The 22,952-nt window shown below is 32.6% G+C and overlaps 1 protein-coding gene across 7 annotated transcripts; it reads right to left on the reverse strand.

The window, feature by feature from the left end:
* Window positions 1–555: 555 nt before the first annotated feature.
* On the reverse strand, window positions 556–22,908 carry LOC123710678 (probable E3 ubiquitin-protein ligase HERC4). 7 transcript variants are annotated; one of them, XM_045662746.1, is made up of 21 exons: window positions 22,600–22,908; window positions 22,270–22,444; window positions 21,922–22,158; window positions 21,091–21,247; window positions 19,757–19,865; window positions 19,029–19,160; window positions 18,334–18,516; window positions 17,895–17,918; window positions 17,168–17,230; window positions 16,415–16,606; window positions 15,934–16,113; window positions 15,612–15,746; window positions 14,468–14,629; window positions 14,007–14,183; window positions 11,405–11,716; window positions 9,131–9,308; window positions 8,061–8,239; window positions 6,366–6,557; window positions 5,051–5,193; window positions 3,975–4,083; window positions 556–2,312 (listed from the first exon to the last, which is right to left on the reverse strand). In XM_045662746.1, exons 1-21 carry the CDS (start codon window positions 22,663–22,665, stop codon window positions 2,160–2,162), a joined length of 3,258 nt encoding a protein of 1,085 aa, XP_045518702.1. In that variant the 5' UTR covers window positions 22,666–22,908; the 3' UTR covers window positions 556–2,159. The 7 variants fall into 7 exon arrangements, with proteins under 7 accessions (XP_045518702.1, XP_045518703.1, XP_045518705.1 ...); XM_045662747.1 differs by having other exon boundaries at window positions 22,273–22,444; window positions 22,600–22,907; XM_045662749.1 differs by having other exon boundaries at window positions 11,405–11,671; window positions 22,600–22,907.
* Window positions 22,909–22,952: the final 44 nt, after the last annotated feature.

Genomic DNA, 22,952 nt, shown 5'->3' on the forward strand with positions numbered 1-22,952 from the left:
GCAACATAGAAAGAATGTATTGGTGCAGTCGGCGATCGAACCTACAACTTTAGGGATGAGAGTAGCACGCAGTAGCCACAATGCCAACACATCTCACAAATTTAAATAGATTTTCAAAATTACCTACCAACCAAGTGGTTGCCTGGAAAGATCGCTCGAAAGCGATAAGGCCACCCTCCTTTTCATTTAATTATGTCAATTGTATTATTTTTCTGCATCGAAGTGTTAATAAATAAATAATATAATAGATGCAAAATTACTTTAAAAATATATTAAACACTTGTCTTGTGTTTACATAGCTTTTACACATTAAGAAAACAGTTTTTAAACGGATTGAAGCTATGTATTATTATTATAAACTTATAATTATTTACATAAAAATAGTCACCGTGACCACGCAAGCTGTAAAGCACGCGAGACGTCAGAAAAAAAATTTAAAATGTTTTAAATAATTATAAGTTTATAATAATAATACATAGCTTCAATCCGTTTAAAAAGTGTTTTCTTAATATTAAACACTTGTTTAAGACTCTCGGGTGTAAATAAAACAACAAATAGTAAGAAAATAATATATTTTTTCTCAAACCACACCATAGAATGAGCTACAAATAGATGCATAAATGCTTCGAAATTAAAATTAGCAATACCCAATCAATGTGGTCAACTTTGCATATGATGTACAATCATACAAAATAAACAACATGACAAAGCCAGTTATATTGTCAGATTAAACTATATCACAGGCTAACCAGTATTATCTACCTGTTCCAATTTTCGTCAAGCTATTCGTCCAATAAGGGGCTTCATTTACTCTGTTCTATTTCACGATTATCTGTGTCAATACTGAATTTCCACAGACAATAAAAACAGTTATTTTCAGAAGAATTGCTCAGAACAAGTTATTGACCGGATAGCTTATACACAACATGATACCAATTCAACATTAAGAAATATTCCGTTTAACGCTTTAAAAAGGCGCTTTTCGCTTTACACTTACTTTAACATTTTCAGCTACACGGAGGCGATCAACGAAATAAAATAAGCAACATGTATTAACAATAACATTCCCAAAATTAACCGTTCGATAACTAGCGTTATAACGTCCTCACAAATACCTATGTGGACGCTTTGAATTACTAGAAATACAACTTTTACTTGTGGTGCATTGTAAAATACCTTAAAACTATTGCTTTTTATAATCTTGCGAATATTGGTGATATTTTTTTTTAATTAGAATTGTCTATATATATATGGACCCTGAGGCGCTCTAGAAATTCGTTACGAGCGAACGCACGTAAAATCTGTTTTTCAATATTCCTTTAGTTGGGTTGTAATAATTTGTGTGAAGCATTAATTTTATTCGAATTGTATAATGGTAAACAATTTAGTACTGAAAATTTCAGTAGCGCGTTCTGATTTAACGGCCGTAAGCCTCAATGGCGTATATAAACGACATTAACAAAACCATACTAATGTTTGTGGTAAGAATTATGATAAAATTGATTTAAAATTATTACATATAAAATTTCAAATGCATATAAATAGACACCAAATAGCAATGATCTATTTTAGGACATTATTATAATCACACCTGTTTTGTTATGTTACGAAGAATTGTCTACGTAATTATATAAATCATGGCTCGGCTTCTTAATGTGTATTTATATTCTAACGTTGGAGTTCTAAAACCAAAATACGAAACGTAATTGCTACGAGCCGTAAATTACATAGTAAACCAATTTTACGCTTTTCGTATAATCACAAGTGATATTATGCATATACACAGAAATTGTGACGCAAAAATTAAGTAATAATAATAAAATATTTTTCGTAATTAAAAATGTTTTAATTATAATTCATAATAATTGTATATTGACATACATATAACAATTTAAACTTACACCAAAATCAAAATTAAAACCAGGATATTAAAAATGTATTTGTGAATCAAAAAATTATCAAGCTAACATATATAAATTTATTTTTTTATAAGTGATATCATGAATATCTCCGCTACGCTTGACAAATAAAAGTTCTAACTAGACCAAGACTCGCGATAAATTTGAATACGGTCCCAAATATTAAATGCGTTCGTGACAATTTATCATAGGTACTACGAAAACATTACTTGTGTTGTACTATGCAGGGGCGTTTCGCGTTTAAACTAGGGAGAAACCCTGCGTCTGCTGAATGGCTTGAACGAGGTAGTATTTGAGGCGTTCTTTCGTTTTGTACCGAGGCAGGTCCAAAAGGTTAAAGCAAGTATGGGCTACTGGGAAATAACGGTCGTCCGCAACAGCTTGAATTATTATCTGAAAATAATCATAATATATTTATTTATTCATTTGGGAAACAAACAGATACATCTCTAAAAGTAGAAGTCAGAAAAGAAATATAAACATAAGAATTAAAGCATTGGATATATCCACAAAAAGTTTCACTGATAAAAAAGATATAAAGCAAAACAAAACATGACATGGCAGCAGAACAAAATATTTAAGTAGACAATACAAAGTTTATAGATCGGTAGAACGACAGATATACTAGTAGCCAAAATAAGAAGATAGATACAAGGTTTTCTACTCGAATAGTTGTTTAACCTATTCTTAAATGAAGCAGTAGAGGAGTGCGAAAAAAGATCGATATTAGTAGTAGAATCAAGAGTAGAACACATCCTGTGAAGAGGCTCACGGAACACAATGTTGGTTCTGGGAGTCGGAAGGTTAAAGGTTCTGTACGAGCGTAGAGATCTGGCAGGAATATTGAATCTTATGAGTTCGAGAAGATTTGAACAAGTTAATTCATGTACGCATACTTTTCTTATGACACAATCTATCAAACTACGCCTAGTACTCAAAGGAAGTAAATTATATTTTTTTAAAAGTTCGTTGTATTTAGCCCTACCACCGTTCATGCGACAATTTAAAATACGTAAAAATTTCTTTTGTACAGCCTCCAGTTGTGTGAGACTGCACAAGCGTCTTATAGAGGTGAATATATGTGGTGTTGTCTTTGAAATATTATATAATACACATAGCCCAAATTATACATACGTTTTCCTGATCAGGACGTCGAACAGATTAATAAACTTACTAGCGGACCCGGCTGAATTAAAAAATTCAACATCTAATTGTAAAACTAAACCACTCGAATCCAACACACAAAATCTCATCAAAATCGATCCAAGCGTTTAGGAGTTTATTCACATATACAGAAGATTAATATATATATATTGATTTCTTATGATAATAAGGACACAACGAAAGTACATTATAACCAATTTATCCATATAAGTTTTTTTTTATTTCCTCATAAATACATAAGTCAGAAGTAAAATATCATTTATAGATAAGATGATGTACTCTTATGAACGTCAGTAAAAAAAATGCTTTTAAATTAATTTTCTCAGTACAAAAATTTTAAGTCAGAAAGAAAATAGTTTTTATAAAGGACGTCCAACGGACGAGAAGAACTGGCATTACATCCTCGGTCACTCTTTAAAAAAGGTATTTAACAAAATGTTTTTAGTATTGTCTTTTATTAACATAACTTTTACACATTTAAGGAAAACACTTTTTTGCCGGAGTAAAGCTATGTATATAATAAACTTATAATTATTTTCCATTTAAATTTTTGTTCCGACGTTAAATGTCAAAAAGTATCACAACTGTAGAGAAAGTTATATTATCTGTATTTATTTACCTGGAGTTGATATAGACTAAAAGATAAAGGGTTTAGTAAAAAACGCGAAACGTCAGTTTTTTTTAATTATGTAAAATAATTATAAGTTTATAATAATATATAGCTTCAATCCGGTATAAACTGTTTTCTTTAAAAATGTCTTTAACCATTAATTATGCTCCTCGTCAAGTTATTATAATTAAATTAAAAATAATAGCTGCAAAAGGAGCATACACTTACATCACTGTGGGAAAAACGCCAAACAAACACATAATAATGATTCAACAGGTTACCTTAATATCTTTCATGCCTTGTATAGGTACACGGTCACTTCCAGTAAGGAACAGCAGGAACTTTTTCTTATCCTCCAAGGATAGCTCGTGGAAGATCTCCCAAAACCACCTGTCGACATCAAAAACGTAGAAATAAGTTCAGGGAAGGTGAAGAGAAATAGTTTTGTTGGGTGGTGGTTTTTGTAGAAGTGTTAAATCTTTCTTTGAAGCTGTCAACTGATTTTAATCATTAAAAACATGAGCTTTTAACTAAGTGTGGTTGCAGCTAACAAAAATCCAACTTCGCTTATTTAAGGGTTTATATCTAACTGACACTTCAATATAAGTGTAGTCGACCTTTCTCTCTATCGTAAACAAGTATTTTATATTAGGTCCTTACATATGAAATTGATATATTGTCTTACTGGCCACTTTCACCTTAAATATCTCCTTTTTGGTTAGAAAATCCAAATGTATCTAAACCATGGTGTGCGATAATTTGCTAACATTTGGTTTTCGCTTGTAATTATTAACTTAAATTATATATCTAAATTAACTAATGTTAGGTTACATAACTCGAAGGCTTAAAGAAATACCATTACTGACAACTGACTAAAATAGTTAAAAATTATAATAATAGCCCATCTTTTTCGAATTCTTCGTGATTTACTTATCCGGAGCTAGATATATTCGGCATTGTTAAGTAAGTATATATTTTAATTGTATACATACATTTTATATAATATAGTTTGTCACATATACTGTAGATTAATAACTATGTGTGATGTGGTAAACTTTAACAAATGAATAAATTACACTTTAATATAAACTCCATTTACTAAACTAACAAATATAGGAGATTCGTTATTATAATCATGTTTATATTTAAATGCTACTGTGAAGCTCAGTTATAACTGACATATGGAGATAATTTTGCGGTTTAAAGTTAAGGCTTTTTCTTTGGTTAACTCACATCTTACGTATAAGTTTTTACGGCTTTACATTTTAGATATTTCGAAATAAAAAATAAAAAAAACTTTTTTTTAATACAGTTAAGACTTGGTCATAAATATAGGCAGGCCAGGCATTATTTTTACCTAATTTGCGGGTCCGTAGCGCAGTATCCATTCTTATACTCCGCGTTGCTCTCAAAGACCTCCCAATCATACTCCTCATTGCCGATAACTACAGACATTAATTCGTGGGATCTAAATAATTTAATTATTCTGCCACCACACACCTGAAAATAATTATCAATCACTTAATAAACTATACAGTTTTGAAGTTGATTTAAAAAAGCCAGTGGTGGCAGTGGCTGATAGATTTTTTTCAAGGATCACCCTGCCATGGTGAACCTTCTGTGTCGAAACACACACCGTCGACTTTTGTGGGTCTACGGCATGCCGGTTTTCTTCGCCGTACTAGCGAGTGTTAAATGTGCATAGACCCAATAATCATTGGAGTCGTGAAACGACCTTAGTGTTGAGTTGTCGCTCAAGCAACTGAGGCAACAACATGATATATGATACAACTTATAAAATGTAAAATCAGTATGTATAACCATTCATTAGAAATGTGGTAAACTTGGTAAGAAACACAATATTGTATCTCGATTTTTAAGAATCTAAATAAGCAGTGTTGTCTCGTGGCTTCAGCGTGCGACTCTCATCCCTGAGGGTGCACCAAAGGATTTATGTGCGTATACATTTGCTTTAATGGTGAAGGAAAACATCGTGAGGAAACCGACTCGCCTTAGACCCAAAAAATTCGACTTGTCTATTAGATCAAAGACAAATGATCATGAAACAGATACAGAAACCTGGCCTTGATCTAAAAAGGTTGTAGCGCCACTGATCTATAAGAATCGAAACCGTTTGTATGAACAACAACACTTAAATATTTTTATTACTAGAAAATTCGGCGTTCCCAAATATCCTATCAGATTTCCTTATATAATATAATAGCGAAAGGGCTTCATAAATTAGTTATAATAAAGTAGGTATCTATATCATACAAGGAATGAAATAAACTGTCGAAAACAATTTAATACCAGCGTTATCGCCGTTAATCATGTCAAAACAGTACGAAAAAAAGCACGTAAGGGTGCGTTCAAGTATTACGTAACGAATTTGGGGGGGGGGGGGGGGTTAAAACGTTATTATGCAGAGCGGGGATTGAATTACGCGTTATTGTTAATATTATTTTACACTTTCCACTACTTTACACCACATAATTGTAAGTTTTAGGTGTAAAGAGTCACTGGGGTTGGTCACAAAACGTTTTACTATTGGATACAGAAAACGTTACGGCGCAATTCATGTGGGGGGGGGGGGGGGGGGTTCCAAGAATCTCCAAAAATTGCGTGACGTAATACTTGAGCGGTCCCTAAGGTGTTCAGACTACAATACTGACCTTCTGAAAACCTTGATTAAAAGCTTTAAACTGGTTTTCAACAGACTTGTTCAGTAGAAAGTCGACATACAAATCAACATACTCCGCCTTATTCTCATGTGTGACGGGCACATTCTCTCCATTCTCCTTGAGCGGGTGCACTTGAACTTGATCAAACACTACTGTGTTAACGGCAAAACACAAACAGAATACCTAAAACGTATATTTAACATTACCCGCATCGGCTTTATTAGATATTTGTCGCGTTTATTTACTCAAAAAACTCACGAGACTGATACAGACATAATATTTTTGGATCATTTTTAGGTTCAAATTTAATGAGGCGTTGTGTGCTGTTTTTTAGATGTTATGTTGTTCTAAATAAAGACAATAAAATCCACATTTAAAATTATATTTGTCAGTTTCGAAATTATATCTATTTATAATATATTGTTTGAAGTTGAAGAGTTTTTATCGCTAAGTCATAAATAAGATAGTACGCATAGAAATGTACGTAACGCACAAAATATTATAAAAATATAAATCACGATAAGTCTGTGTAAGTATGTTCGGTTCAAATTTAAAGATAACCTTTAAATACATAATTGATATACGTTTTAAACTCGACTTTTGGTACTTCTTTTTCTTATAATTGAAAAATGATTCAAAGAGAATTGTTACACAAATTTATTTTGTTAAATTACATTTTATAACAACATTATCTATGTCAAAGCGATCCGAATCTCTGGCAATGCGCACTACATTAATTTATTATTATACAGTCTGGGACGTTTGGAATTTGTTTTATCTAAAGAAAAATACTATAATATACTTTTAGGACATTTATGTACGTAGCGGACGAGTGTAGTTTAAGTAAAAGTAGGTTAATATTTTGGTTTGTCAAAATATAATAAATAGAAAAAAAGGTACAATTTTTAATTAAAGAGGATGCGGTCATATTAAAATTAATATGAGGTTTGTTGTCTATGCAATAAAATATCTAAGAAGTTTGTTGTCTATGTAATAAAACCATATATAATGATATTAAAGTGTGTTTGTAATAGACACTCCAATACTCAACCGATTTGTGTGTTGCGTCACCTACAATCTGCGCTTACAAATCACTGCAATGACATCATACCCTAAAACCTAAGAGTTGTTCGGTCTAATACCCGCAGCTGAGTTTCATTATCGAACGTCAAGGCAAAATACAAAATACCATCCGTATCCGCCCGTCGTTCCACAACTGAGCGTTTTCTAAAGCAGTTTTTGCCACGCACCACCACTATCTGGAAACAGCTGCCCACTGAAGTATTTCCGAACCAATTCGACTTAGGGTCCTTCAAAGAGCGTACCAATTCTTGAAAGGCCGGCAACGCACTTGCGAGCCTTCTGGCAATGTGAGTGTCCATGGGCGGCAGTATCGCTTAACATCAGATGAGCCTCTTGCCCGTTTGCCTATTACATTTAAAAAAAAACTCGTTTACGAAGTTTATTTCGTCCGCTAACGGTATATAAAACTTCTAGAACTTAGTCACTGGGACCTTCAGGCCATTTAGTGGTAAGACTATTCGAGGATGCTCCCTTTAGGTTGGAGACGCAATACAGCTTCATTCCCCCACAATATATTTAATATAGATCATATTCGTTAAACAATCTCAAAATTGCATGTATAACAATATATATGCGCAGTGTCAGTACGGTTTTTTAACATACCTCTTCAACGTCTTCGTCAGGATATTCAAGCAAATGTTTCAAACTGTTCGCCAGCGTTGGGTAGAGGTCGGATAAATCGTCCAATATAACAGATTCGTCCAACAATTTCTTGTATAGTACAAGTGGAAATGGCACGTAAATGATTATCGAGTTGTATATAGCTAGTCCGTATATTGCACCTGTAATGCAAATGCTGTATTCATACGTAATATCAATATAAATAGGTCATAATTTTCATGTACTACCAGTTCCCAAATGATAGAAACACTTCGCGATTGTTTTTAATCGCCAAGTTCCTCACACTTTAAAATCGATTTTAGTTTAGTTTAGTTTTTTTGTATTGTTAATTGTTTTGTTTAAAATTTGAATCATATCTTCGTTTGCCTATAAGTGCTTGTCACATGAAACGTTGTATATTGTGGTTCTTTTATCACATTGGTACTCAGTGTGCCGAGAGTTGTATAAATAATAAAAAAATAAATTTATACAAGGAAACTGAAAGGAACTTTGCACCACGATAGAAATGGTATTGATCACTTGAAACTATTCGTACTATTAATATTTTATGTGGATTGGATTTCGAGTAATGAAGCAGCAAGGCTACAAGATGTAAAAAATATCTTTTGGAATATCAACTGTTCAATGTTGTCTGGGGATCAATGTTCTGTTTGTGTTTGGTGTGTATGTTCAAGATAGTATGGGCACACTGAAAATTAGTGTTAAGCAAGTAGAAGCTGAGTGGGACCCATTTTTGATCTAATAATTGTAAAATTCAAAAGTAGATTAAAAAATAACGCTATCAAATAAATTGCTTTTTTTTCTTTATTTCATAATATAACCTTAAAAGTTGTTCAAAATCATAAAAGCTCTGTGTTAGCATTAGCTTATTATGTAGTTAACGTTGACTTTATAACTTTAGAATACATTGACGACTTTTTATATAGAAAATTTTCTATGTTCATGTGCATGTAGAAAATTACAGTTGTTAAGATTTAATTTAAATATTTTTGAACTTCCAAACTTTATACCAAATTGAACCTGTACTTTAAAGTTAAACGCAATTAAATTACCTATTAAATAATACATGACATCATCTTCAAATGGGTTGTTAGAGAACCATATCATGTTTGTCTCCTCGGACTGCTTAAACATTCCATAGACAGGGTCAAATATTTCCTTCAGCAATAATAGGAAGAACTCTTTCTTAACCCCTCCAGCGTCCTCCGCTTCCTCACCTACGAATTCTACCTGAAACATTGTACTGAATATATAAAAGTTTAACACGTTAAGCGATAAAGCGCTTAATATGCGCTTTATATTTATTTATTTCACGCGAATTTATTGCACGAGCCAAGACATTTTGCTTACTCGGCTTCTCATATATAAGCGAGGCGTTTTCATAAATCTTCGTTGTTACACCCCAATAGCATAGCAATATTCTTTGTCAGTGATATATAGAGTTAAAAATATATGCTTTTCCTAATTAACCCAGAAACCGTACAATTACATTATTTAAACAAATCCTATTTATCGTGTGCAACCATCTAGATTTATTTAAATTAATTGACAATAGACAATAGAGTCACACATAATAACTTAGCAAAATCTTTGTCCGTACTTTGTACGTAACTAGGTTAAATTGTAAAACGTTGCTTTAATACCATCCACATCACCTCAACATCCACAACTAACGTTGCGAGCCTTCTGGCAATGCGAGTGTCCATGGGCGGAGCTACCTAACATCAGGTGAGCGTCCAGCTCGTTTTCCTCCTATTACGTAAAAACAAATTGCGTTTCACCTCTTTGATTGGACTATACATAGTGTGGACCAAACAAGCGAAATGCTTTCTAAGCTGTATATGAACTCTCAATGTCATGAGTGACATACAACTGTTTTAATGATATTAGAATTGTATACGCATTGATGAATAATAAATCTATTAAAATAATTCGTTACATTCCTATAATAGGTATTAGCCTCAGACAAATAATAAGATTTCTAACCCTGACACTTGCCGTGGACTTTTGGGTCTAAGGCATACCAGGTCACCTTCGAAAGTAAGTGTGAATTGGACATAGAAATTGGGGATTTGGCACATAACCTCCGCTATAATAGATTCATAAGATCACCAACACAACTCAGCATAGACATTTCAGCATCTTATTTTTTGTTTTCGTATATACTAATGTTATCTAGCAGTTATTATCTGCTAGTGGCCTCAGCAAGCGACTCTCGTCCCTGAGGTCTAAGGTTCGATCCCCGGCACCAATGGCTTTTCTTTCTATGTGCGCATTTAACATTCGCTCTAACGATAATGGAATACATCGTGAGGTAACCGGCTTTGAATCCAAAGTCGACGGCGTAGGTCAGGCACAGGAGGCTGATCACCTACTTGCCTATCACATTGAAGATGATCATAAAATGCAGCGCTACTGATTAATTTTTATTTATACTAATACTAGATGACCTGGTAAACGTCGTTTTGCGATGTATATTATTTCCAGATTTTTTTTTTTAGTTTTTATAAAAAATAGGGATTTATCGTATAGGGTGACAATTAAGGGTTGTATGTATTTTTGTATGTTGTATCATATAAAAATAAAAACAATAGAAATTGTCCAAAAAATAAAAATAAATTATCACTTAGGGGTTCGAAAGATAGATAGTAGCCGATTCTCATACCTACTGAATATGCATAAAAAAATTCCTAAGCATCGGTCGAGCCGTTTCGGAGGAGTATGGGAATGAACATTGACACGATAATTATATATATATAAATATATATATATATATAGATTAGACGATACGATTATAGAACCCGTCATACTAAGCTGTGTTAATCCCCCTTTTTGGTAGAAACTATGCTCAATATAACATTGAAAATCTATATAAAAATAAGTGCTCGAAAGAAATAGGCAACTTGGACACATAGATCACATCCTAACTGTACTGTGTTTCTTTTTTACTTTTAAATATTACTGAATAGTTGGTAATAGCAGACTACTGTCACGTATTTATTTGTCTTAAAATTAAAAATCATTTATTCATTTAGGTAACACAATGTACACTTATGAAAGTCAATAAAGAAATACATATTAAATGCTTCCAATTCTACATTTACTGCCAGTTCTCAAATCAATGGCATAGAACGAGAAGAACTGGGAACTCTCCGCTCCTTTTTTACACTATGTTCCTTATGACGTCTTTAAGTAATTAATAATTAAAAAAAACAAGACTTGTCTATCAGAAGTAGGCATGGTGAAATAGGAGCACGCACTTACTTAGTGGCTAAAACACGCAAATACTTAAGGTACATAGAGCTGATAAAACATGAAATACTTACTCTAAGCGGCTTCTTCAGCTGAGAGCTGTCATGATTGCTGATTTGCAGCATCGTGTCTCTCACAATATGATTTCTCGACACAGACAGTTGCAAAAACTGGTCTCTATGGTATTCGTACGTCGGATCCATGAAAAGTCTCGTGAATATTTGCGTAACCTCCCTGTGGATAGCCATTTGCATTTGTAGCTGTTGATCGATCTTAAGTAGCAAAGACTTGCATTGTACGTCAAATAGAAATGCGTAGTTGCAGAGGTGAAGCTGATTCGACTGTAACGAATTAAATGCTGATTGGTACGACCTTTTACGGAGACGCTAAAATCGAGATATTGTGTTAATTTTTTAATTATTCAACTTTGGTCCTTAACTAAAGGATGACCTGTTACATATGTTTTCATTACTGCGACTAAATATATCTTTTATATATTTGAAATTCTAAAGGAGAATACTCAAACTGTTTTAATGTTAAATATGAGGTGAAAAAAATTATAGTTTTCGGATAGTGCTATTTCAAAAATGTTTTACATCTTATCAAAATCGATCCAGTCGGCAGAAGTTTACTGACAAACACGTATTTTAATATATATATATATATATATATATATATATATATATATATATGTAGAATGATAACCTCGTATGTCAAAAAAGACGACTAGACTAGAGTAGACTCTTATATCATTTAATTGGTATAATGAACTAAGGACTTATTTATGTTATTATTAATAATATCCGTTTTACCACCCAAAACTATGAACAAAAGCACAATAATATTTTAACGAACGTTGACGAAATGAAACATTTTTTTCGTTTCCTGTAATGTTTGGTTAGCACTCTATTTCAAAAATGTATGTCTAGAGAACTATCGAAAACTATTCTTTTTTCACCTCATATTTAACATTAAAACAGTTTGAGTATTCTCCTTTAGCATTTAAAATATATAAAATATATATTAAGTCGCAGTAAAGTAGTTAAATCAGAGAGTTAATTGAATCTCTAGACAGTTAATTAAAAATCGATATTCAATCAAGTCGCTAAAGTTCCGTCAGACATGTGAGTGAACGAAACGAGTTTCCTAAACGTTCCTAGACAACAAAACTAACCTAACCATTTACACAAAAGCAAAACATGGAATTTCCAAGCTCTCAGTTCTTCACGATTACACCGAAATAACAATAACAAATGAAATAATCATGGCCGAGTCTTGTTAATGAACACGAAATGAAAATTGTTGTTCATTGTTAACGAACACGCTGGCTTTCGGTCAGACAGATAGTTAAACGTTTTCAACGTTGCTTTATTTAAATCAAAATGCTAGCAACTTGATTGAAACGATCTTTAATTAACTGTCTAGAGATTCAATTAAGTCTCTGATTAAACTACTTTACCGCGACGTATATATCACCGTAAAATTGTAAAAACCGTTAGATTGTAATCTCGCTAGATTGGGTAGCTTAACGTACTGCTTAGTATGTAACGTATTATTATTCAGAATTATTCTATCGAAGTGAAACCTTCAAATTGTAAAACGGAACGCACCTCGAGCGCTGATTGGTTGAACGACTTATGCCCTGCGCCACCATATTTGTTTCTTCTACGGTCTACTATAAAGCCGACCAATCAGGGATAGCCGTCGGGTAAATGACAATTTGTCAAATTTAAGGTTGTAATTTATTGTCGTTAATTTCTATTAAAATCCCTTCTCCTTATGCGACAAAAAAATAAATAATAATCAATGGCGCTACAACCTTTTTTTTAGGTCTGGGCCTCAGATTTCTGTATCTGTTTCATGATCGTTTGTGAATTGAATAGGCAAGTAGATGAGCTTTCTGTGCCTGACGCATGCCGTCGACTTTTTGGGTCTAAGGCAAGCCGGTTTCCTCACGATGTTTTCCGTCACCGTTCGAGCTAATGTTAAATGAGCACATAGAAAGAAAATCCATTGGTGCACAGCCGGGGATCGAACCTACGACACACTGCACTGCTCCTTATGCGACAAGATACATAAAATTGTTCCATGTGCCTCGTACGAAATCGAATTACCTACATAATTCGGGGTCTACCAATGTTTCGGGTTTTATCTAACTATGACACCAACTATGAGAATATTGATATTTTCCACCTCACCATAGAAGATGTGAGGAAGCTTTTAAAGAGGCGGGAAGACTCTGATTTTGTTTAATCAGTAATTTAAAATAATAACTATTATTTGCTGTTTCAAATGTTAAATTTCAGTTTTCTTTAGTTTAATTGTTTTTTAAATATATTTTGTCTGTAAATGTACTAACTGGTTTTCTGTTACATATGTATTGTAAATCTATGTAATGTGTTTTGGCTTTCTGTATTGACTAAGTGTTTTGTTTTATAATATGTATGTTAATTAAATAAATAAAAGTAATTTGACGGTTTCACTTCGATATAGTAATCTTCCGAATAATAATACGTTAAATTCTAAGCAGTACGTTAAGGTTCACAATCTCGCGAGATAGTTTACAACCTAACGGTATTTACAATTATACGGTGACAGTTATAGTTAATGTGGTTAATCAACATTGTGAGTTAACTTTAAATCTTCATTAATATGTCAATAAGAAAATCCACTTACATCTTGATCCGAGAGCCAATTTATATAGTCTTTAGCGATATTAACATGACCACTAAGGTCCTCAATATAGAAACATTCCGCTGGTATTTTTGGATTCTTTGGATTCGTGAAGTTTATTTTGTTTAGAGTTGATAGAGCATTCAGTATTTGTAATATGCTGTGTGTGAAATTTAATCTCTGTAAAAAATAAATATCTTCGCTTAACAGGTAAGGCAATCGGGTATGCGTCATCGATACAAGGTCAGCCTTCCATAGAAAATATTTAGCTGATGCTGAAGGAACAGCCTTAACTCTCCGTAAAAGTGTTATTTAAAAAGTCGACTTAGTGATCAATATTCAGATATTTAATTAAAACATGTATTTCTAGGCTAAAAGTATTGTCTTTAAAATAAAAACATATGTTTATAAATAATAAATAAATAGTGAAAATATAATAAATAAATTTCAAATAGATAATTTACCTTATTAAGCCTGACCACTGGCTGCATCAACTCGTACACAATGACACTCTTAAATATATCAACGAGCATCTCAAAGTACTCCGCCGTTTGCGCCTCCCACCACAAGTGGACGATCTTTTGAGGGTGGACTAATAACCTGTTGAATGCCTCGGCGAATGGACCCTATCAAATATGATTTTGGATATTGTAAAATATATTGACTACGAGTGGAGAATGTTACTTAGCTTAACCCTGAGTACGATTCACGGCGTAATAATTGGTAGGTAATAGGGTCGTTCAAGTATATTGTAAGCAGATTAACTGCAATGTATCCCCCCCCCTCTTGTCAGCTAAAGTAAGCAAAGCTCTCAAAAAATAATACTACATAAACATATTATTTTATGTAGAAATCCTCGAATGCATTTCGCTTTCAAGCATAGACAATGTGTGGGTGTGATATGTGTAAAAAAGTAAAGCGAGCGTTCAAGTATTACGTAACGAATTTTGGGGGGAGGGGGGTCCTCTTGTAAAATAATACGATACGGGGCGGGGATTGAATTACGGGTTATTGATAATTTACTTTCGACTTTTCAGTACTTTACACCACATAATGATAAGTTTTAGGTATAAATAATCACTGGGGGTGGTCAAGAATCTCCAAAAATTGCGTGACGTAATACTTGAACGCTCCCAAATAATTACTGTTGATGTAATCACTATCAATAAGAAACTCAAAGACGACCCCCCCCCCCCCTACCCTATAGTGCACACGTAATACTAGAGCGGCCCCTATTGGCCTTAAAATGTCATAGAGTAATCACAGAAATGTGTATGTCCAACAGACACATACCGACACACACATATACTATAGACAGACACATACGACTATAGAAATATCGGAAATAACTTGAATGTAGGTCATATTTCGTTTAACAACCATTTCTTCTCTAAGTACGCCTGTAAACCACGGACATAAATTGTAATAATAAATGTAAAATTACATTAATAAATTTAGATGTATTAAAAGTCATAATTGATAGTGGCGCTATAAGCTATTATAAAACATGGACTATGTACGATATTTGTTACTATGGTTACGATGTAAAATGGTAACCATGGAAACCGACAGAGGCCTGGACTAAATAATACTATTAAAACTACATACCTGTAATTCCGGATGTCGCCTCGGATTCCTCATCTCATGGTACAAAGGCAAGAGGAGAAAAACTCTCAAAGCTTCAGCATCAGGTGGCGAATTCTTTACTCCCTTTATTACGTTCTCTGTTAGATGACTGAATATCTAAAATAATTTATGATATTTACTTTATTGGTGCAAAAACACTGCACTCTTTTATCACTTTCTGTCAAATTCTGTTTACGCTATGTTGGTGTAGGTCAGTACTTAAGTTTAAATTTAGACTGAATAAAGAAATCTATAGGGATAGCAGACATACAAAATATATCAGCCACAATGGAGGTTGCCTTACCAACTCTTTAATAGATGTATTTTCAAATCGACTGATGATACTAAAAGCCTCTTCAGCCTTTTTGATGTCCACTCCAGGCACTTTTGTATTGCATCCATAATGAGCGCTATTTTGTAACAGGAATGATGCATTCAAACACGATAGAGATCCGAATACTGTCTCTAAATATGCCATTAGATCCTAGAAAATTTAAAATAATATTTCAGACTTTTTTTTGTATTTGCGAAATGCAACATTATTATAAAACAAATTAAAATATCATTTATCCGTATACGTTACTCATTAACGTCTGTAATGCTTCTAAATTTAAATTTACTGCCAGTTTTCAAATCAAGAACAAACTCCGACCTCAAAGACAACAACGTTGCCACTTATAAATATGTGGATGCAGTACTCACCTTTTATGTCCATAGACACAAAAAAAAAATGTCTATGAATACCATAGATAAAAATTCTATTATATTAAACGAGGTAATCTTACCTGATTCACTACATCGTCGTCCTTGAAGACCTCGCAAGCCGCCAGTTTAGGTATATTTAGTGTGAGTATTTGTTTCTTTGCATCTGGTAACCGTGCGTCAGCTTGTATAGATTTATCACTATTGATTACGAGGAAACTGTGATCACCTCCCGCGAATACGCGTATAGGGCCGCTGAGGAGGGCCGTTGAAAACTAGAAAATTTCATCAATAATTTTCCGAATACTTTGTCAAACTCGATAGTAGAACGATTTTATTTATTTATTTACACTTCGTTTTAGTAATAAAAAAACAAAAAATGAGAGGGCAACTGGCGGTCGTATCACTATTAAACGATCTCTTAGAGGCGACCAAGGTGAGATTTTATTTTGGATATAAAACTACTACTAGTATGGTTGATACTATTCAAAAATAATCCTTACATCCATTATAAAAACGAATTACAATATTATTAAAGTTATCCAAAATAACCGAAACATCTGTATAGAAGAAGACGTCTTTAAAAGTAAGCGTCCTCAATATCGATAAAACCGTATTAATTGTCCGCACATACATTAAAGAATGGTCACAAAAAAAAATATCTACATCTATATCCCCATATATAGGGCATAGGGCAAACTACATCAATACGTGAACCACTCACTAACTACGCTTCTTGAATTACGTGTCGTTACTAAACTATCAAGTATTTGTAACACTACTAATTATATAATTATTTACGATTGCATTATCAATATTGTCAAATGGAACTCAACACAATTTTTTGAAGTTCCTGCGCACTCTTTGGCTTGGCTTTCTAGCTTCGGCTTCTTTTTCGGCTATTAATAAACTTTAGATTAAAATTATGTAAAATAATTATAAGTTTATAATAATACAAATAGCTTTAATCCGGTTAAAAAATTGTTTTCTTTCAATGTGTAAAAGCTATGTTAACCAAAGACAATACTAAACTTTATATTGTTATACTACAGTAAGGCCAATGTAGACCCCGCATTTGACATCTGTAAGTTTATGAACCACAGTGAAGTTACATGCTTAAAATAAAGATTATACGGATTTGAAACTAGGAAAAAAAACACATAACAAATGATTGTGTGAATTTGTCGAATGTGATCTATATGTAAGCATATTTAATGCAATTCCCCCCCCCCCCCTCACCCTCTTGTCAGCAAATCTCTCAAAACGTATCATTTTTTGGTAGAAATCCTCGAATGCATTTCATTGTCAAGCATAGACAATATGTGTAAAAAAGTAAATAATTACTGATGAGGTAATCACCAAATAAGAAAATCAAAGACCCCCCTATAGAGCTTACGTAATACCCCCCAGAGGTGCAAACTAGTAGGTTTATTATAGGAAATACAGTAGCGCCATGTGTTGAATTGTAAATTAGCTGTTCTTTAATCAGTGTTTTTTTAATTATATTCGTAAGCGCATAACATCGTAAAGAAGTTTCAAATCTACAAATAAATTATGAATTACCTTATTAGAGTCAGCCGGCTCTGTCTGCATGATAGGGCAAAAATATAATTAAACAGAATTTTGAATATAATATACTTATTGGAATACTAAAGTAAAAAATCGTATTTTATCATCGATATGATCATTCAGAAGTCTCTCACAGTATCAATTTATTTTCTAGTATCTTGTATATAGCCAGTGAGGCTAAGAAATTCCCTATAAATGAATGTGCCCATACAATTTGTGATTTGTTGGATAAAAATCCATTAAACTCGGTTCTCGGTACTATAATGCAAAGGTTGCCACAGAACAATAAAACATATAAAAATTTCAACATGACGTATAGTCATTATTTTTATATGGAACATGGTAACCATGGCAACAATCACAACTTGATCAGTTTGCTGCGATTGCAGTACGATATGAATACATAAAAATTTATATATAAGTCTATACATACCGGTGATTCATCGTTAGGAGTAAACGGCACGGGCGTGGGTACAAGTGCGAAGGCCATGTGCGGACAGCCGAGTTGACCGCGCGCGCCGTATCCGCACGCGAGCACGCGATCGCCGACGCGACACAGTACGTGCCTACGTCCGCACGCTATTTGCGTCACTGTACTGCCCATTAATTCCATTATCTGAAAGATTTTAGACCTGCCTAAAATATGCTTTATGTGCCTAACACGGTCGTTCAATTTTACGTCTTACTGATGAGCCATGTAGAGCATGGCTCATCAGTAAGAATAGGTCAATACTGCATAATATACGAGACATATTTTCTACAGAGAGCGTGTTAGAGAGGCTGATTTATGTAAAAAAAAAAGTCTCATAAATAATTATGATATGGACACAAATTTCATATATAATTAATTTTACATATTAGTAAAGTATTTGTTTACAAAGTAACTAAGCAGTTTATTTTAAATAGACTTTTACATAGTAGTAAATAGTCTTTTAAAGTGGCTTTAACAAATTTAAAGAAAACACCTTTTTACCGGATTGAAGCTACCGTGGTCACGGTGACCACGCTGTAAAGCACGCAAAGCGAAACGTTGGGAAAAATTTTAAATTATGTAAAATAATTAAGTTTATAATAATACATAGCTTCAATCCAGTAAAAAAGTGTTTTCTTTAAATGTATAATACTTACTTTTCTAGGAACCAATTCATCTTTGACCGCCCCATGCCCTGTCTGTCCATATTCCCCTGAACCACATGTAAACACTCCGCCATCTAACGTTAGAAACGCTGTGAAGTCTTCCCCACATGAAATGTAACAAACCTGTAACAATATAATAATATATTAGACAATTATCTCACATTGACCATATCTTTAAAATACTGATACATGATAGTTTTTCGGTTTAATAATAAAATAGGAACCATGGTTACAAAGTCGGTGCTTTATTCAGTCCATGTTTTACGATAACACATTATGGCTATTGATATGATTATTTTAGATAATTTTTGAAGTTAAACTTCATTTGGTGCGATAGTGCAACATGATGAGATTAAATTTTTACGACACGTTCGCACACCGTCACATAATGACCATTTCCTTAATTTTGTAGAATTTTTTTTTTGTGAAGATTAAATAAACTTTATTTAAGTGGATAATGCGTTATAATAAAACAAATGTTCAATGTATTAAATACCTTTTTTCTATTATTAGTGTAGTTTTTTCTACAAACGTAGAATAAAGATAAAAAAAAATTAAAAGATTTTTATTTTGTTACGCCAAAGAAGTATAACTTCTAACGCGGGTACATAAGTACACACAATGTTTTTTTTACATAGATTTATATCTATATAATATATTCTCCCACAAGTTTTTATCTCTTTAAAAAAGTCATTAGTGCTAATAATAAATAAAGTTACCTTAACATTACGCAGTGATTTTAAATGAGTAGGATAACATCTGTTATCCTTGTCTTGTAGTCCTAATTGGCCGTGACCATTTTTACCGAACCCATAAACAGCTCCAGACCTGAAAACAAATTATACATCTTAATTACATATACAGTAGCAGTATTTGAAAAAATACCAAACACACATACAATTCTGAAAAGTCAACAAACAATCAAAAAGAAGATAATTCCTGCCGCAGACCACGTCCTCACTTTGAAATACATGTACCGAACAATACACCAATATTTGACACTATAAGAGGGGGAGGAGACGACTCACAAGCTTTAATGACATAACAGAATGCAGCAACGGCCTTTAGAATAGATTTACGCCTGGTAAGTATACTCAGAATTAGATCATAATCAGGTTAGAAATCTAGAAGCTAGAAGATTCAATACAAGAAAGGATTTGCTGGACTTTATTAAAAAAAAAAAACAATAGGGACACCATAAATAAGATTAATAATTCTAATAACCCAGAAAAAATAGAGTTATGTTTACAAACATCATCATAACAATAATTTAAAATTAAAGCAAAACTGCTGTATCATGGTGGTTCCATGAATGAGTGTAAAAATTATATCAAAAAATTTGCGTTATTTGCTGAGCCACACTGCGCAGCAAAAGGGCATAGATAATATTTGCGAAAAAATACGAGGTTAAAAATGACGTTGAAGAAGCCCAATTTAAGAGCTGGAAACAGTTTGCGAAAAGCAGGATAAGGAAATACAATCCAAGGGTCTGGTCTGTCTGTAAACCACTAAAACATGGTGACAGTGATATTATTATAACTATAATTAAGTCTCAGATTGGTATGAAAAGATAATAGGCATAATTAAATAAGATTTTAATCAAATATATAAATTTACCTTTTTAAATGTTTACTAATCTTAGAAGTCAAACTGGGTAGCTCCATAACCCGTAACCTAGTTATGGCAGTAATATACAATTTATATTTATAAGGATTAGGAGCAATAGAAATTTCTTAAGACGGCAACACATATTGGTTCACAAACCCACAGTAGTAAATAATAGCAAAAATTAAGCAAAATACTGTTTATTTTATTCCATTAATCAGATAGCAAACACCATTTACAAGAAAAATTGTGCTGAATCACCTGATAAATATGTTTTAGCACATCATTAAAAACATATATTGCCTTTATATTATGTACAAAATATACCTTACATAAGTAATATGTACATTATATGTAGATATTATTGCTGCTTCATTTATACACAATTTTACCAGTACATATTTTGAAAATAAATATAGTTAAACAATATATATATAAGTATACCTACTTAGATAAGACAAATGTATGGTTACTCCCACAAGTCACCAATGCAATGGGAACACCAACTAATGATGTTATCTGTTGTGGTGTTGTTTCCTTATTTGACATCATGCCTAAACCACACTGACCAAAACTATTTGCACCCCAGGTATATAACTCACCATCTGAAATGTTTAATTACAGTGTATTGCTTTTTGTACAAGATACACAAAGCAATGTTTTGAAATACACATGTACATGTGTTCTAACTGTTACATAAATAACTTAAGAATCCAAACAACTGTATAGAAACCTGCACAATTAGGTCAATAATTATGAAATATTACAACGAGACTTCCTAAAAAACTACAATCTGATTTAATTTATTGTTCCTTGTACGATTTAAAAAACCCATAATATTTTTTAACAAAGAAAAAAGAAAGACTTTGTAGAAGTTGTGAGAAACTTAAATTTTTTAAGGTGAAGTATGTTTAAGGGAGTGCACCTAATTAATAGCTTGCAGCTAATGAACATAGTTGGTTCTTTTAAGAGACATTTGGCATGCTTTATGTCTGGCAATATAATATAGATTTGTGTGTTATTTCTTAGATTACTATGTTTCTTTTTTGTGTAGTATAACTGTAAATGTTCAGTGAAAATAAGTACATAATGTATGAAGTTTTATATGTAAAAATTGGAAAATTATAGCAGAAATAAAAATTCAAAATCCCTATGTAATTATTTTAGCAAACTAGGTGAAAACTTAACAACTCTGTTCTAACACTATTAATTAAATAACTAAATGCTTAAAATATGGAATCGAAATATGGAATAGATATATGATAGATAAAATACTCACTATTTGTCAATGCTATAGAATGGTAAGAACCACAAGCTATCTGTATTAAATTTTTTGTAGCTAGTAATTTAATAATTTTAGGTTTATCTTGAGCATGTGCCCCTAGATTACTACCTAATTGACCCATACTGTCAGAACCCCAACTAAAAGGTTGCCCCCATTCATCAATTGCCATTGAATGCTGCATTCCACATGCTATTGCTGATAAATTGCAACCTTTAAATGTTTCTACAAGAGCTGGAAAAGAAATTAATAATTAAACTTTGTATTCAACATAATTAAAAGTATAAAAGAACAAACAATAACATGAGATGAGATGATATTATGGTAAATCGTCTAAAACACAACAACCTGGATATTTTCCATCATCATCCTTTGTGTGCCGCCCCAACTGCCCAACATCATTGTTGCCACATGAATACAGATGGCCAATGTTGGTTAAGTATAATGAATGGAACTCTCCAGCTGCTATTGATTGTACATGACCACTCTCCTTCCATTTCGAAAATGTTGGCTTTATTATCTGTAGTATTTAAATAAGTAGTGAAGGTAAGGTTTTTTGAGTATAGTATAAAAAATCTAGAAAGATCTTTAGATCAAAAACAAAAATATATTAGGCATAATTTATAATAATACGCAATATTGAAAATATTATGTGAAATGCACAATGATGCTTACCAAATCAAGATTGTCAGACCCATCAATACATAATTCGTGATGTGTTGCGTTTCCCCAACAAAACATTTTTAGTGAAATCACAGTAAATGAATTTGAAAACTAAAAATTATTACAACTATATCATAACCTAAAGAAATACCCTGTTTAAACTGTTTTTTTCGTCCTAAATATATTGGCGAAACACATCAAGACTATCGTTTTATCTAAGACATTTTTGTGATTTTGTAAGTAGTAAAAATATATGTAGTAACAGTTTACAGTTTGTAACTTGTGGTAACTCGTACCAAAATTCAGTTTATCGAGAACAATCTTGTTTGTTGTTTTTTGACAGCTGACACTTCACATTTGATAAT

The sequence above is a fragment of the Pieris brassicae genome, chromosome 6, assembly GCF_905147105.1.
Source record: "Pieris brassicae chromosome 6, ilPieBrab1.1, whole genome shotgun sequence".
Classification (NCBI taxonomy): Eukaryota; Metazoa; Arthropoda; class Insecta; order Lepidoptera; family Pieridae; genus Pieris; species Pieris brassicae.